This window comes from Patagioenas fasciata, chromosome 3 (genome assembly GCF_037038585.1).
Source record: "Patagioenas fasciata isolate bPatFas1 chromosome 3, bPatFas1.hap1, whole genome shotgun sequence".
NCBI lineage: Eukaryota > Metazoa > Chordata > Aves > Columbiformes > Columbidae > Patagioenas > Patagioenas fasciata.
The window spans coordinates 117,995,132-118,010,822 of NC_092522.1; the positions used below are offsets into that span (position 1 = coordinate 117,995,132).

The window sequence follows — 15,691 nt, forward strand, 5'->3', positions numbered from 1 at the left end:
GGCTCATTCACTCAGGCGCGCCCTTTCTGATTGGCGGAAGGCTTTACCCACGCTGACCGAGCGCAGGGGAGGGTGCCCAGTTCGGGTTGCCGTGGCAGCGAGGGACGCTGGACGGCCGGGCGCGGAGGGATCCGACGGTTCCTCTGTCCCGCCTCTGCCCGGGAGGCTGCCAGTGTGTGGTGGCCCTGCAGTCGGGGAGCTGAATCACTGTCCCCACGGGCGGCCCTTTCTCTTCCCGAGAGGCTAGGTGTGACGGGGGAGGGACTATTTTCTGGGGCGGAAGGACATGCAGCGGTGGTGTTAGACGACGTGTGAGTGCTGAGTGGGCGTCGCCATCTTCCCCTCAGCTGGGCTTTGTCGTACTACGGCGTCCACCGCAGCTACTTCTCGGTTCCTCTGGGGTGTTCCGGAGTATCTCTCGAACCGGTGCGCGGACCCCGGCGAAGAGGTGTGTCGGCCCGGGGGAGCGCGGGGCTCTGCTGCTGCCTCCGCCTGCCCTCGGGCCTGTGGGACCCACACCTGCCCGGCGCTGGGGCGGGACACGCTGGGCCCCTGGGGGCCTTTCCTCTCAACTGGTGTTGTCCTCATCGCTGCCTCCGAGGTGGAGGGGCTAGGCCTGTGGGCTCTCTGTACGTGTGCACTTTATCTGTTAGCTTAGCAGTCATAATCTATTATTTTAGCATTAGAGGGAGGGGATTGTCCTGCTCTGCTCCTCACTGGTGCAGCCTCTACTGGAGCATTGTGTGTAGGGCTGGGTGACACAGGATAAAAAGGAGATAAAGCTACTGGAGAGTGTCCAGAAGAGGGACGCGAAGTTGGTGAAGGGTTTGGAGGGGAAGCCGTATGAGGAGCAGCTAAGTCACTTGGTTTGTTCAGCCTGGAGAAGAGGAGACTGAGGGGAGAGCTCATGGCAGCCACAGCTTCCTCACAAGGGGAGGAGAAGGGACAGGGCTGAGCTCTTCTCTCTGGTGACCAGTGACAGGACCCGAGGGAATGTCAGGAAGATGTGCCAGGGGAGGTTCAGGTTGGACATGAGGAAAAGGTTCTTCACGCAGAGGGTGCTGGACACTGGAACAGGCTCCCCAGGGAGGTGTCACGGCCCCAAGCCTGACAGTGTTCAAGAAGAGACTGGACAACGTCCTCAGACACACGGTGTGAACTGTGGGGTTGTCCTGTGCAGGGACAGGAGTTGGACTCCATGATCCTTGTGGGTCCTTCCAGCTCAGGACATTCTATGATTCTCTGAACTCCTAGGTGCTGGTCACAGGGCTGCCCTGTTTGCCATAGAGGTTGGTTGTCTCCTCATGCTCTGTTCTGGCATCTGAGATGATCAGAAAGGACCAAGCCACCAGTAAAGGCAGCTGCTGTGCTTGCAAAGGTTGACATCCATGTTTGCTGAGGAGATGGTGATGTGTGAGCCTAAAGGCATGGCCTGCATAAGGACTTCTGTCAGAAAGGGGCTTTTGAGAGGACTGGGGCATGTATGAGGATTCTTACCTTTTGTCACAGAAGTGGTTAAAATCTCTCTTCTCCAAACTGCTGCAAAGACTTGTGTTTGGGTGGAGTTTGTGTGTGAATTTTAGCAGACGGATGTTTCAGGGATGATGTTCTGCTTTACTGAACAGGACTTAGGAAGAAAGAAAAACCTGTGATACAAAGCTATACTGCTGACAGCAAAGCGGGATACAGGTATATGGAGAAACGGAGGCTGAGGGGAGACCTTCTTGCTCACTACAGCTACCTGAAAGGAGGTTGTAGCATGGAGGGTGTTGGTCTCCTCTCACGAGTAACAAGTGATAGGACAAGAGGAAATGGCCTCAAGTTGCACCAGGGGAAGTTTAGATTGGATATTAGGAAAAAAATTCTTCACAGAAAGGATTATGAAGCATTGGAACAGGCTGCCCAGGGCAGTGGTGGAGTCACCATCCCTGGAGGTGTTTAAGACACGTAGATGAGTTTCTCAGGGACATGGTTTAGTGCCAGAGTTAGGCTAATGATTGGTCCTGATGATGTAGAGGCTCTTTTTCAACCAAAATGATTCTATGATTCTGTATCTAGCAAGAACTTTAAGGCAGTGTTATTCTCAGGTTTGATCATAATAGAGCAAATGCCCCAATACAGAACAGCCAGCCTGTTCACAGGGTTTAGTATTTACAGACACAATGGTTAGATTAGCTTCAAATCTTGTTTTATCTGTTCAGACTTCCAAAATAATTTACTGTGTTTCTGTCCCAAGACATGGTTAAACATTTAGTTTTAAGACCTGCAAAACAGCTGGTGTTTTATGTTAGTGGGCCCTGCCTTTGCCAGCCATGGAGAGTTGGGATCTCATATCAAGAGTCCAAACAAAACAGAAAAAGAAAGAATTAAGATTCAGCATCAGCTTTACTTGTTAAGATTGGGGGGAAAAAATCTGCAGCTAGAAATTTTATCACTTGTGGTGTCTTTAAGGCAGGTTGCTACCACAGGCAGGTTTTCTGGTTTTGTTCTCTTTTGTCTCTCCTGGGTCCAGTCCTCTGTGGTGAGAGCAAACATCTGCTTTGCTGTGTGCTCGCAGAAAGGTTCAGTCCTTCTTTGTACGATGAAGATGGAGTCTTAAAACTAGTTAGTGAAAAGAGGTGGAAAAGAGGCTAGTGGGGTTTTTTTGTTTGATTTGTAAACTTAGAAACTATAAAAATATGTGTTTTCCTCATCTTAAACTTGTCCAGGGATTTATGGCATTCCTATCTCAGAAGAACAAAACTGTTTGGAGTGAAAGGAAATCTTCAAAAGGTGGCCTGAAGCAGAAGCCTGGGGCACCTCTGCAGGTAGGTAGGATATGTTGCTCACATGAAAGTGTATTGCCTTGTCTAATACCCAGTTTGTAGCACCTCAGGTATCCAGATGTTCTTCAGTCCTCACTGTTCATCTGTTGATTTTGTATCAGAAATGAGTTCAGCGCTAATAAAGATGTGTTTGCTGTTATTTATCTGTGTAGGTAATACAGTGCACAGTCTCTTTTAACCAGTCATTGCAGGATGAAGAATAAACTGAGAAAGTCTTTCCCCTGCTCCTCAGAGACCACAAGGTGGGAGATACTTTAGAGCGTTCCTTGAAGATTAGTGGACTTGGGCGGTCTGGAAAAAGGGGGAGATCATTTGCAGAGCAGGGGACTTTGCACAGGGAATACCAGAAACTGTGGAGCACATGTAGACAAAAAAAAAAAAACAATCTTAATTTCAAGATGGAGGGAAGCAGGGTACCTGCTTTCCAAACCATGTAGTAGTGTCCTCATTGTAAGTCCCTATTTTACTCTGTGTCTTTTATCCCCTCTGTACAGAGAAGGCAGGAAATCATGTTAGGGGAACAGCCTCCTAGCCTGCCACGATGCTCAGGCTGGTGTGCGTTTCTGGTTTTGGAAGCTGTCTTACAGGGGCTGAAATAATACAGGAGAGGATTGAGAGGTTGTGACCTATTCTACTGTGAATCTTTTAGTTTTCCTTGTGTCTGGTGAAAGGAGAGAAAGCTTGCAAAGTTGTACAGGAGGGAAGGAAAGTCCTCAATACCACGTCTGTTACATTGGCTTGTGCCAGGTTACATGTCAGAAGTGTGGATTTTTGTTTTATAGAAGCAGGTGGAGTGAAGGACGTGAGGTTGCAAATTTGAGGAAGGAAATTTTCGAAACTTGTGTGGGCGAGGCCCTGAGCAATTTTATGTAGGAGGTTTGCTGTTCTTTGAGCAGGCAGTGGGACCAGGTGACCTCCAGAGGTCCCGTCCAGCATCTGCTTACCTGTGGTTTCTGGCTCTTTCAGTCAGAAAAGACAGGAAAGAATTTCCATGAGGAGGCAGGAATATCCAGGCAGATGTGTCTGTCAGAGCAGGGAATATGAAATGAAACAAATAAAAATGTAGATTGCAGATTTCACTTCGAATCAATGGTAAAGGATCTGAATCTGCAGTTGGGGGTCATACAGTATCACCGAAGTGCTGGGTTGCACAGAGTAAATGCTTAAAAGTTGTCCTGTACAGGAAAAAAAAAGTTAATGTTGTATGAATACCTGATTGAGAGAGTCTTTGTAGATTATTTTAACTACATTTTGCCAAAAGTTGAACACCAGGGTTCTTTTCATAGCTGGAAGATCTGGCTGAAGAACGTGTAGTCAGTATCTGTGCAGAAATCAGCTTTTCTTTTGATCCACTCTACCTAGGTAATTTTGTGAATACACATTTCCTGGAAGCAGCGTGTCTCGAGTGAATCTGAAATAAATAGAGGTTTAAATTCCCATAAAGGGCATTTTGTCTCTGTGGTTCTGCTTTCTCCGTGGTATAAATTGATCCAAATCCACTGGTGCACGTACAATAGAGGAGGTGGAATTTCCTGGCTGGAGCTCAGAGTTTGTGCTTCAGCATAAGCTTCATCTGGTAGAATTAACTTTAAAAACCACTGAAATGCAACCAGCCCTGCGGTGGAATGTAGCAGTTGTTTGAAAGTGACTTACGTAATTGAAAAAGGCACAAAGGAACGAAGTAAAAGTCAGGAGGTGGAATTTGATAACTCCGACAAATGTTTTCAAAGCTGACAATCGTTCTGGAATAGATTTGTGAATCGTTTTGTTCTTTGAAACAAAATGTACTGTCCATGGCTCATGGAGATGAAGACACAGTTAGTGTCAGAGTGGGTATCTGGCTGGAAACCTGATACTTCATCTCTCCTACTCTAATCCTGCTTTTACTTCATGTGGTTCCTTTAATGTTTTGTTAGGCAGCACCTGATGAAAGTCAAGACATCATTGGTTCTGTTCAGTGCATCTTGGACAGAGAACATTATTTTGTGAGGGTAAGAAGTAGTGTCTCTTCTTTCATTTGTTGTGTGCTTTCCTGCATGTTAATGTTTTTTCTCTCCTTCAGTTATTCATGAGAAAATGTCAATGGTTTGTATTCTTGGAAAACTAAATTTAGCATTACAAGTTCTTGCCCTCCTCATCCTCCTCGGGATAGGGCTGAAGTGGTAACACTAAATATGAGCTTAGGAATTATCATCTGTCTTTGGTGATTTACTTGCCTGTTTTCATCTAACTTCTGTTCGGTGGGTGTGACCAGATGGTGACGATGGGCCTGAGAATAAAGGGCAGGATGGCTGAGCAGATTATCAGTGCTGCAAGAAGGTTCTTCTCTTCCTGCTTGTCTTGCACAATCTGGTACTTATCAGACACTCACTCTGAGGTGATTTCAGCTCACTAACGTGGTGAGACAAAGGAAATGATTTTCTGCCAGTCTTGCACTACAGCTTACAAAAATTAGAGTCTGAATGCCAGAGCTGGTGCAAGGGAGAGCTTGGAAACCAGAGGTGGGAAGAGGAGAGAGGGAGGAGAAGAAAGAAGGGCTGGAAAACAGGGCCCTTGCAGCAAGGACCAGTCAGATCAGGTCAGCCAGGCTGTGTAGTTTCACCTGTGGGTCTTTAATGTGGTTGTATGTTTTTTATTTTCCATTTTTTACTTAGGAGGTAGACAGATATTTGAGGCACAATGATTTCTTAAATCTGAGAAAGAAGGAGATGCTGTACAAGAAATGGCTTGAGGATGTTTCAGAACCACTGCTGCAGAAAATTGAGGACAAAATGGACAGCCAGTCAAGCGAGGAGATACGGAAAAGGAACGATAAACAACTCTCTCTCTATTTAAACTACTGTAAAAAGAAGGTATCAACCAGAATTAGATTTCTGTCCTGAACAGCGTTGCATACAGATGGTTGTGGGTGAGATCAGGGTTTCAGCTGTTATTTGCTTTTCAATTGAGTAGCCTGGAGTTCAGATACGCCTTACCTGAAACTTCTTCCACGGGAGTGCTGTAATGGTGACATATATCATTACAGCTGTTTAAATTCACCATCAGATATGAACAATAGCATTGCCTGGTGCAGTGAGCACCTGCTGGTGTCTGAATATGGTGAAACACCATATTGTGGTGGGTTTCCCTGTGTGAGCTGGACTGTTTAGAGGGAGAACCTTGAGCTCTGTCAGCTGAAACCAAAGGCTGAGTCTGTGACCAGGGAGTGGACCACACTCTCACGTCTCAGGAGTTCAGCTAGAGCAGTACCGCAGGATGTTAACAGAGGATGAGTGACATGATTTTGTGGCCTTGGATGCTACTGATCAAGCTTTATGAAAGAAAAAAAGAGGTGGGAACAGGGTGAAACAAACAAAAGTCTGCATGCAGACCAACTAATTGATTCTGTAATTCTGTGTGTTTCAACACTCATAAAAAATGCAGTCACTGTAGGACATACTTGTTGGTTTTCTTGATTTTTGCTCTGAATTTCACACCACTGTTGAGTATCAGATTCCATGACTCAACTTTCTGCACTTCAGGAATGGATATATAGAACAGGCATTTGTTGTCAGTGGAAACCACTGCACAGTGGAGTTATGAGACTGTAAACAAGCTTCCCATCCTGAAATGAAAATGTCATGGGAGTGGTGTTGTTTTAATGAGAGCAAATGATTTTTTTTCAAAGGTCTGATGTGATAGACCCATGCATTTAAGCTGCACGTGATGACAAAGAGCTGAAGTCTCGGGATTTAGGATATGTTGGGTGTACTGGGCATATCTGGGTCTGTATCAGTCTGTCTTGCAAGTTTCTGTGTCAGGTCGGGACTTTGCTGGGTGTCCTCCAGAAGCAATGGCTGGCGTACTGGGATGTGTCCTCTCTGAACAAGCACAGCACCAGTGATCAGCCTCCACCTTTTCTCCTTGCTCTGTGGTGTCAGCTCTGTCATCCGCATGTCTGAAAATCAGGTTGAAACCCTTCAGAGTATCAGGACAATTAATTTGCATAAGTTTACATTAATTGTGGCATCTTATGATACATTTTGCAGAACTTTAGACGCTTCTGTGGTTTGGTTAATGTACTGAATTCTGGCTGTGCATTTCTGCCCCCCTTCTTTTCTTTTTATCCATTTTCTCTTGTTCTTTTCCCTGCTATTACTCTTCTAGTCCTGTTCCCCAGATCTCCTCGTACCACACCTGGCTGTGTAATATGTAGTCTTGCTGTGCTCTCGTTGTTCTATCACCAACAGCTTCTGAGACTTGACCTGGTACCTGCTTCTCCCACAGGGTTTTGTGGCTTTGGAAACTTATGACCCGTCCGAGTATGATCCGTTCTTCCTGAAGACACACACAGACCGCTGGAAGGTGTGATGGTTGTTGAGGCTGTGAGGTTTAAGAGCACTTTTTGACCAATTGATGGTTAGGGAGGAGGCAGAGCGCGTTATTGACATGCTGCTATGAGGCTGGTGTAGAGCAGCACATTCTAGTTTTATTAACTAAATAAATGTGGGTCCCAGCCCCTACTGCATTTAAGCCCAAGAGTGTTTGAAAATGGTTTTCACTGGGAGCATGATTTGGATCCATCCTAAGCCCAGATTTGGAGGCACAGAAGCAATGGCAGGGGGGAGGTTTGTTTTCCTCATCTCACATTCATTGTGACAGGGCAGGCAGTGTCCTAACAAGTGTTGGTGAGTTCCCAGGCAAGCTGGGTCTGTGTTCTGCAGAAGGAAATAATTTGACAGTTCACATTATCTTTACAAAAGCTCACCTAAATGCACCCAAAGACCTAATAGAAGAGTTAGGTAGGACTTGGACACAAGTCCATGGAGTGCAATTCTCTAAATTCTCTGAATCCCTTCTGGATGCTGGGAGCCCTCAGCAGCTGTGGGGACTGAGCTGATACTTCATCGATCATTGATTCAGATGATGCTTCATCAAGTTCAACTGCCTCCAGGAGATCAGATCTCATGTCTGTGGTCTAAATTCGTGGCATAGTTGTTGAATGTATTGTGGTCTGCCTGAGGAACTGAGATGCTCTGTTTCTCGGGCTGCTTAAGTCTGTGCCTCATGTTTTCATTAATAAAAAATGAGGTTGATGCTCCTTCCCTGCTAAGCAATGGTACCTTGGCATTTATCTCTGGCTTCGGTCTTTTGAGACTCTGACAAAGTGCTTGTGTTGGTGCATAAGCCTGAAATGTCTCTGTCACAGGTTTCAATACCAGCTTTACAGGATCCTCTGTTACAAGGCATTCAAAGAAAGTTTATTGAGGCAGGCGTTATCAAGCAGTGTGAGACAGGTATGTTAAACCATTGGGATCCCTTGGAAGTGTTTCATATTGCGGGGGGATACCTTGCTTGTGACAGTAGATGCTCACATGAAGCACTTGTGACTTCCCCACCAGGCAGACCACGTTCTACCAGTGAAGTGAACGAACTCAGTAAAGCAGAACTGCCACTGCTTCCTTTGAGCCGTCAACATATGGATCCAATTGCGTGGCTGAAGATACCATACCTCTACATCGCTAGTGAGGTCTACAAAACTAACAGGTAAGAGCTCATGTGTTTACTGAGAGGCAGCACAACATCATGAGGCCCCTCCTGCTTGGCTGCTTAGCAGAGTATTTGCTAAAACATAAATTGCATGGTAAATTCTGCTAAAGCAATAAATTGCGTATTTCTCCTGAGAAATGAATTGGTGAAGGGAAGGCCCTCAGGTGTGGAGTGAGCAGCAGGGTGTGTTCTTAATTGATGGTCAAGGTGAGCCTTGAAATAAAGTGGCTTTTTGGTGTGGAGCTTCCCACATTTTCTGCATGCAGCTTGTCAGGCCATGGAATGTCTCCTGCATACTTTACTGGAAGATCTGAAAGGATTTAATGTTCATACTTGTGGGGTTTTTTGTTTGTTTGTTATTTTTTGTTTTGGTTTTGTTTTTTTTCCTATTACTTTCTAGATTTTAGAGGCAGAGTGAGGTCATGCTTATAGCTTAGATCACAGAATGGTTGAGGTTGGCACGGACCTCTGGAGGTCACCTTGTCCAACCCCATGCTCAAGCAGGGCCACCCAGAGGTAGCTGCCCAGTACCGTGTCCACATGGCTTTTGAGTATCTCCAAATCTGGAGACTCCACCACCTCTTTGGGCAACTTGTACTGGTGCTCAGTCACCTTCACAGTAGAAAAGCGTTTCCTTACACTCAGAGGGAACCTCCTGTGTCTCAGTTTGTGGCCATGGCCTCTGGTCCTGGCACTGGGCACCACTGGCTCTGTCCTCTTTGCATCTTCCCTTCAGCTATTTGTACACAATGATGAGATCCCCCTGAGCATTCTGAACTGTCCCAACTCTCTTGACCTTTCCTCACATTTGCTCAACCAATGTCCTTTGAACCTTCTGGTATGATATGTGTCCTAGCTCACACCATGAGGCTTCCTCCTGTGCCGAGGGAGCTACCCACCACTCCAGAAAGTCACATCCTATAGCCAAGCATCATACCAGGGTTTTGGTGGCCTACAGGCTGGTTGGACTCAAAACGCAGCAGAGCCCAGTAATGGTGAACTGAACTGGAGCAGTGATGCAACTGCTTAAGCTGAGAACACCAGAGAGCCCCAGCAGACCTGCCCTGATAGAGAAACATTTAGGATCAGTGAAGAGGGGTGCTTTGTTTTGTTTTTTAATTATGATGGTTTTTTGAAGTCCCAGTGCTCTGATTCACCCCTTTTCAAAGCTCTCTGGTTCCACCATTGCAGTACACAACAGTTAAGGGAACTCCTCTAATGACATCAAAGCTGAACTGGGAGCTTGATGTCCTCCTGAACCAGCCCTGCTCTCTCCCCCCAGCCCCTGGGGTTTTATGCCTCTTACTGGCCCAAGGCTTCACTCCAGCTTGTTTGGAGCAGTTGTGAGGTAATGGCACATTCTAGAAGGAAAACTGGTCACAAAGGCAAACATTTCCTGGAGTGAGGTGGTGTGGGGAGCTGTGGAGGGATACAGCAGCCTTCGTGTTGCACAGACTAGTAATAGTTTCTACTTCTGTTTAAAGGCAGAAAGTCATCAGCCACAAAGACAGCGAGAGCTGATGATGTCACCTGGCGTCCAGCTGACCGCGGCGGTGGGCACAACCATCAGAAGGTACCATTTGCAAAATGTGTTACGTCTTCTGCCAAAGCAAGTGATTACAGGTCATGTCTTCTGGCAAATGGCAATAAACTCAGTGTCTTAAACATGAGTACTGTTACCCAGCAGCCAAAGAAATGTTTGAGATGCTGCTTCTGTTATTTTCAGCTCCAGTTTGTGCTCTGCAGTCCAAAACCTACTGTTTTAGGAGGTTTAACTGAGGCTCAGCTCTACAAAGATGGAGCTGATATTCTCTGGTTTATAGGGTGACAGTGTCTTTGTATTAAAGGAGATGCACTGGTGAGAAAAGTTAGAAAAAAACCTGGTAGGCCCTTTTCTATACAGTGCAGGATCCATATGTTATCACAGCTCTTGCAACAGCTACAGCTCTGAGTCCGCTGTATTTCATATTATGAGAAGTGTGAATGTTAGTGGTGGGAAGAGGGAATGCCAAAGCTTGCAAAATTTTAGCTACAGCCATTTTGCATGAAGAGATTTCAGAACAAACCTTTTCTTTGAATGAGAAGGAGGCTCTGTGCCTGGTTAGCAGACGTGTACAGAAGAGTGGTTCAGAAAGCACTGATGAGGAAATAATGATTTGGTTTTGTTTGTTCAAATCTCTATCAGAACTCCCACAGTGAACATCTTGCAAAATCGTATTTGCAAAATAATGTTAGGCTGCTACTGAGGTTTCAAACGACTTCCTCCTGGAGGCAGTGTACAAGCAGTCAAACCTTAACAGACATACTGAGTGTTCTGAGAAGGCAGGAGTTAATTCGGGGAGAGGAGAGGGAAAGTGTTCTTAAGTCTTGCACTTTTCGGAGAGTCGGTGTTGAGCACCAAATGCTGTTGGTGTCTTGCAAATCGGTTCCTTTCTTGTCACAGCACGGTCCCTATGTCCCCGCACAGCAGCTCTGGCAGCAAAGCCTGAAAACAGAATTTTCTCTGTGCTCGTTCGACAAGTTCCAAACTCCCACTGCACAGACACAATCTCTCACGAGTTGCCAAGATTTAGTTTTATTTAGGATTAGAAATACTGAACCACAGAAAACTGTTAAAAATAGAGGTTGACTCAGCCCTGTGACAGGAGGGTACACAGATGACAATCGGGTGCGAAACTGTCCAGTATTGGGGGGTGTTGCTGCACCCATGGAAAACAGGGGCAGGCGCTGCTCAATTGCATGCTGTGTTTTTTCAACAAAGCCCTTTAAGGAGGCAGCAAAATCGTTACAATGTATCAAACCCTTTGTAATATATATATTTTGAATTAACCATCCTTGATTTTGGTGCCAAGAGAAAGTTTTTGCTTTCAAACAATCTCATTTTACAGTTTCACATTGGTGTGACAGTTCCCCCGAGCGAACGTTTTAAACTTGTAATAAACTTTTCTTGAATTTAATCTTCAAAGGTTTTCTCATTATTTCACATTGCCCTGTACAATAAAATAGACTTTTAAAAAATCACTATGCATCAATAAACATCTGTAGACAAATTACATTAATAAACTTATATTTTACTCTCTATATACATGTTGGCAACATCAAAGCTTCAAGATTCACATGGAGGTCTGCAAGACCAAAGAAATGTACACAAATAACTTACATTTAGGAAAAAAACCAAAAGCTGAAGAGTATTTTTCCACATTATTGTGGGTCACAGTATTTAAAATATTCTTTTCTAGTTCTTCTTCACAACCACATTGTCTCAGCAGAGAAAGGTGAATGAAACTGAAGCAGAAAGAAAAATCAAGTAGCAGTTACTGATTTCAGTGCAGAACTAAGTCAAGTAAAGAACTACACTTGATTCTTAAAGAATATACAATATATCAGAGACCTCTCCAGTGCTAAGGCTTCTTCAGCATTTAATCTTTAAAAAAACTATCATCCTGAGACGGGAAAATTCCAGTGGATATCACTTGTCAGATCTCAAATGGAATGATTCTAGTGCTGAGCTCAACCATTCCTCAGTCTATATGTCAGACTAAGTGCTAAAATATACGTCTTGATACCACATTTCTACTTAATACTTTTTATGGCCCTGAAAATGGAAACATTGGCATTCAAAACCAACATAATTCCAACATAATAAAAAGGCACTGAGCTGTAGTACTGTACATACAGTAACATTTTTTTGCATAGATCAACAACTTCGAATGCTGCAAGGAACTAAGCGCAACCAGTAACCAAGAGGAAATACGGAAGCAGCACGAACTCTTGCTTAATAACCAGCGTGGGGCAGGAATCTTTTACAAAACAATTGTTCAGGCTGTCAGCTTCATTTGTCCTTCATAAATTAACAAAGGTGTTCTTAGAGGAGTGTTTTCTAATCAAAGAGCTGCAGGTCAAAACGGACCCAGACTTCACCTGTTGGAACTTCATGCAGCAGCAAGTGTTTAGTCGTGGGGCCTTTGCTTTCTTGTTCAGTTCTGATTTTTGCTACTGGAACTTCAGTGCGACCCAAAAAATCTGTTGGGCAAATGAATATGAAATGTTGTTAAGAAAAGATGTTAAACTTAGAAAATCAGGTTAAGCTGCAATGCCACATAGTCTGTGTTTGTTTCCAGAGCATGGCTCCCAAGCTTCCTGTTTGATTTGCCCTCAGTTGGTGCAAATCAGCCAGCAGTGACAAAAAAGGGTCTTTTTAGAAGAAAAAAAAATGCTATGGAATTAGGATGGAAAACCTGCCTTTATGTGACAGTTTGATCTAAGGGTTTCCCTTTCAGAAAGACGATTTCTTGTTCTCTTGTCTTAGAGCTGGAAGATCAAAGTTAAGTGATGGGACCTGTTTACCAGTCAGCTGCGGTGCAACAAAGACAATTAAAAAAAAATCAACTATTTTGGCTCAGCCAACTTTTAACTAGGCTTATATAGCATTCTTTTCACAAGAACAATGACCTTGAACAATTTCTGGTTTACAGTCCTAGTCAGAAATTATATACCCTCTTTGTGGCCATTTCATATATAAACATCTTTGTGTCTGTGCATTAAAAGATTTACAATGAACTGAAAAAACAACAGGCAACTGTCCAACGGGGAGCAGCAGCCTCACAAAGTCACGTCACCTCGCTGGAGAAAAGACTGAGCTACAGCTACATACAGGGCAACTCAGGTCAAGGCTGCACCTTGCAGATCTGCAAGAATCACAGAATCTTAAGAGTAGTTTGGGTTGGAAGGGACCTTCAAAGCTCATCCAGTGCCACCCCTGCCATGAGCAGGGACATCTTCACCCAGATCAGGTTGCTCAGAGCCCCGTCCAGCCTGGCCTGGGATGTCTCCAGGGTTTGGGCATCCACCACCTCTCTGGGCAACCTGGGCCAGGGTTTCACAACCCCATTGTAAAAAATTTCTTCCTCGTGTCTGGCCTGAATCTCCCCTCTTCTAGTTTAAAACCATCACCCCTTGTCCTATCACAACAGGCCCTGCTAAAAAGTCTGTCCCTGTCTTTCTTACAGGTTCCTTTTAAGTACAGAAATTACTCCACAGAATCAACTGTGTGTCAGAGCCCTGAAAAAGCATTTGACATTTTAAAAAACACTTGAAGCAACTGACTGCTAAAAAAGTTGTTCAGTTTCCAAGCAAAAGGCTACTGAACCTCTCGAGTAAGGAGGCATTGTTTTTCCACACCATTTCTCAGGAAGCAATCATACCTACAGGCTCTTGGAGCTGCTGGTGAGGAATTGTGCACCCACAGTCACCAAAAAGCACTTTTCCTAAAACATTCGCACTTACCATCAGGTGAGAACTGATCTCTGTCAAACATGGTGATACACAGAACGTCCTGATACAGATCCTTAATGAAGAACTGGCAGTTGAAGTTCCACTTGGGGTTCAAGGTGTCCTGCAGGGTCCTCGTGGTGTAGCTCTGAGAGCCCATGCTGATTTCACAGTATGGGTTGCTCTTCCCTAAACACAGAACCAGCAGTGAAACACCCCTGCAGCACAGAAATCTCCCTCCCCATCTGCAGGCCGCCTGGACATGCATCGACGCTGCTGTCCAGAAGATGTGGGTCAGGCAGTCCATATATCCCTCTATCACTTGGTCCTCTGACACTAAATAGCTAATTCGTACAGAAGCTGTAGCTTGAACCACAGTGTTTCCCAAATCACCAAACTCCTCTCAGCAAGCCTCTCCAAACACTGCAGGAATAATTTGATGCTATTTCCTTCACTCACCATTGGGCTTACAGGCCTTGAGCTCTGTTGCTTCAATCACATGCACCATCAAGCGTCCTATTCCTGAGGTTTTCTGTGAGCGAGCTGGGAACAAAGAAGTCAGAAAGAAATGGTTTGGTCGCAACCATAAAAACTGGTGATAGATCTGAAGAGGAAGACCCTGCATGGACACTGGCATCCTCCAGAAAAGGCCCTGCCCATGTGTCCAGGCGGATGAGAAGGAAACACAGAACTCTGTAGGTACCTTGATAAGCCTTTTCACGTTTCTTCTTCTCAGTTTCGATGTACTGCTCTGATGCCGCTTTTATTTTCTGGACCCACGCAGTGCTGCAAAGAGCAATCCCTATGGTCAGGGTCATCCCAAAGGCAGGAAATTCTTGCACTGTCAGCAACTCTTTTTCCATTTTTTTCCCCCCACTGGGTTTCAGAGGCATCACAAATCAAGTTAAATCAAGAACTAAAGTGATGGAGTTTTTGGATTTAAACTTGTGTCACATTTCTACACAGCCTAGATAAAGGCTGTTTTATTAAAGCTGCTGGATCACATTAAAGACTGACCAAGACTGGGGAAGAATCCCATGGGATGCTGGACTTTGTAGCCCTGAAATATTCTATACAACTGTAACACTGAAGAGCAGTAGATATGACTCTGGATTCCATTACAAGAGCTGCTGCACAAGCAGAACAAAATGAGAGAAAACACGTAACTCAAATGAGTCAGACCAGTTTATTCCTGATCAGAAGACTAAACTTTGTTCTTGAACCCAGAGACCCCACTGGAAATACAGCCTAAAGCCATGCTCAAAAGTTACAGCTCAGACCTGCATTGTCACTACTCACCGCTCATTAATGTTGTCAGTTTTAAGCGTGTAAACTCTGTCAATGTGTGATATGTGGAAAACTGGCTCATCACTTGAAGGGTCTGTGGGCAATTTCACTAGGACTTCATTAAGGAAAACAGGCTGAAAGAAAAGCAAACATCACCATGGCAGCATCACCCTGACAGTAAACAGGAACTCGCAAGGACGTTCAGATACATTGTTTTACTGTAGGGAAAACGAAAGTCACAGGACACAGGATGAACAACCAGATCACCACACAAAGGATGTGAGAAAGGACTGAGAGGAAAAACTACCCTGGTGATACAGCCCATTCTGTCTTTCTAGAGGAAGAGCTTTGTGAAAGGGGCAGGACTGCGTAGGCAGAGCCGCAGTGCAGAGCTTGGAAATCCTGGAAATCTCCCCAGTTCCCTGTCAGAAACCAGCCCCGATACTTAAACTTATCTCCCCAACTCCAAAATCCTGCGAACATACAGAGACTAAAGTTTTGCAGTTTCTACTTTACATTTTCTAAAGGACAGGTATTTTCTTGTGGATGCAGGAACTTGTGCAAAACTAAGTCAAGGCTTCTGCTTCTGAACGTCCCACTCAGCTGCTCAGGCACGATGCTACTTCTGCCCTTTCACCCCAAAGTGGCCAAAAGTGTTTAAGGAAGCAGGGACTAAGCCACTGGCACTTGTGTGTGCTGGCTGCCAGTACGTGTCCGTATGACAGGCCGATCCCAGCAGGAGAGCAGCGTTCCTCATCAAAGCCGGGTCCCACCATAAC

General features: G+C 45.0%; 2 protein-coding genes across 5 annotated transcripts in view; one reads left to right on the plus strand and one right to left on the minus strand.

Moving 5' to 3' along the window:
* The first annotated feature begins 101 nt into the window (after positions 1 to 101).
* FAM228B (family with sequence similarity 228 member B) lies at positions 102 to 11,319 on the plus strand. 3 transcript variants are annotated; one of them, XM_065833252.2, is made up of 8 exons: positions 107 to 629; positions 2,709 to 2,807; positions 4,742 to 4,816; positions 5,480 to 5,677; positions 7,092 to 7,169; positions 8,014 to 8,101; positions 8,207 to 8,351; positions 9,839 to 11,319. In XM_065833252.2, the coding sequence occupies exons 2-8, from the start codon at positions 2,715 to 2,717 to the stop codon at positions 9,873 to 9,875; spliced, it is 714 nt and encodes a 237-aa protein (XP_065689324.1). In that variant the 5' UTR covers positions 107 to 629; positions 2,709 to 2,714; the 3' UTR covers positions 9,876 to 11,319. The 3 variants fall into 3 exon arrangements, with proteins under 3 accessions (XP_071663217.1, XP_065689324.1, XP_065689323.1); XM_065833251.2 differs by having other exon boundaries at positions 107 to 448; XM_071807116.1 differs by lacking the exon at positions 4,742 to 4,816 and having other exon boundaries at positions 102 to 629.
* Positions 10,914 to 15,691, minus strand: part of ITSN2 (intersectin 2) — an 86,055-nt gene continuing 81,277 nt past the window's right edge. For both annotated transcript variants that reach the window (XM_065833249.2, XM_065833248.2), the window contains 5 exons: positions 14,925 to 15,046; positions 14,329 to 14,411; positions 14,085 to 14,168; positions 13,641 to 13,814; positions 10,914 to 12,377 (listed from right to left, as the gene is read on the minus strand). In XM_065833249.2, the coding sequence (XP_065689321.2) occupies positions 12,235 to 12,377; positions 13,641 to 13,814; positions 14,085 to 14,168; positions 14,329 to 14,411; positions 14,925 to 15,046 (606 nt within the window). In that variant the 3' untranslated portion in view covers positions 10,914 to 12,234. The remainder of the gene's footprint in view (positions 12,378 to 13,640; positions 13,815 to 14,084; positions 14,169 to 14,328; positions 14,412 to 14,924; positions 15,047 to 15,691) is intronic.

Bases quoted from the DNA above. Each gene is read 5' to 3' on its own strand.
- FAM228B (XM_065833252.2), top strand. From the start codon at position 2,715: ATGGCATTCCTATCTCAGAAGAACAAAACTGTTTGGAGTGAAAGGAAA. The intron at 5,678-7,091 runs GTATCAACCAGA...CTTCTCCCACAG, and splicing joins TAAACTACTGTAAAAAGAAG to GGTTTTGTGGCTTTGGAAAC. The intron at 8,352-9,838 runs GTAAGAGCTCAT...TTCTGTTTAAAG, and splicing joins GAGGTCTACAAAACTAACAG to GCAGAAAGTCATCAGCCACA.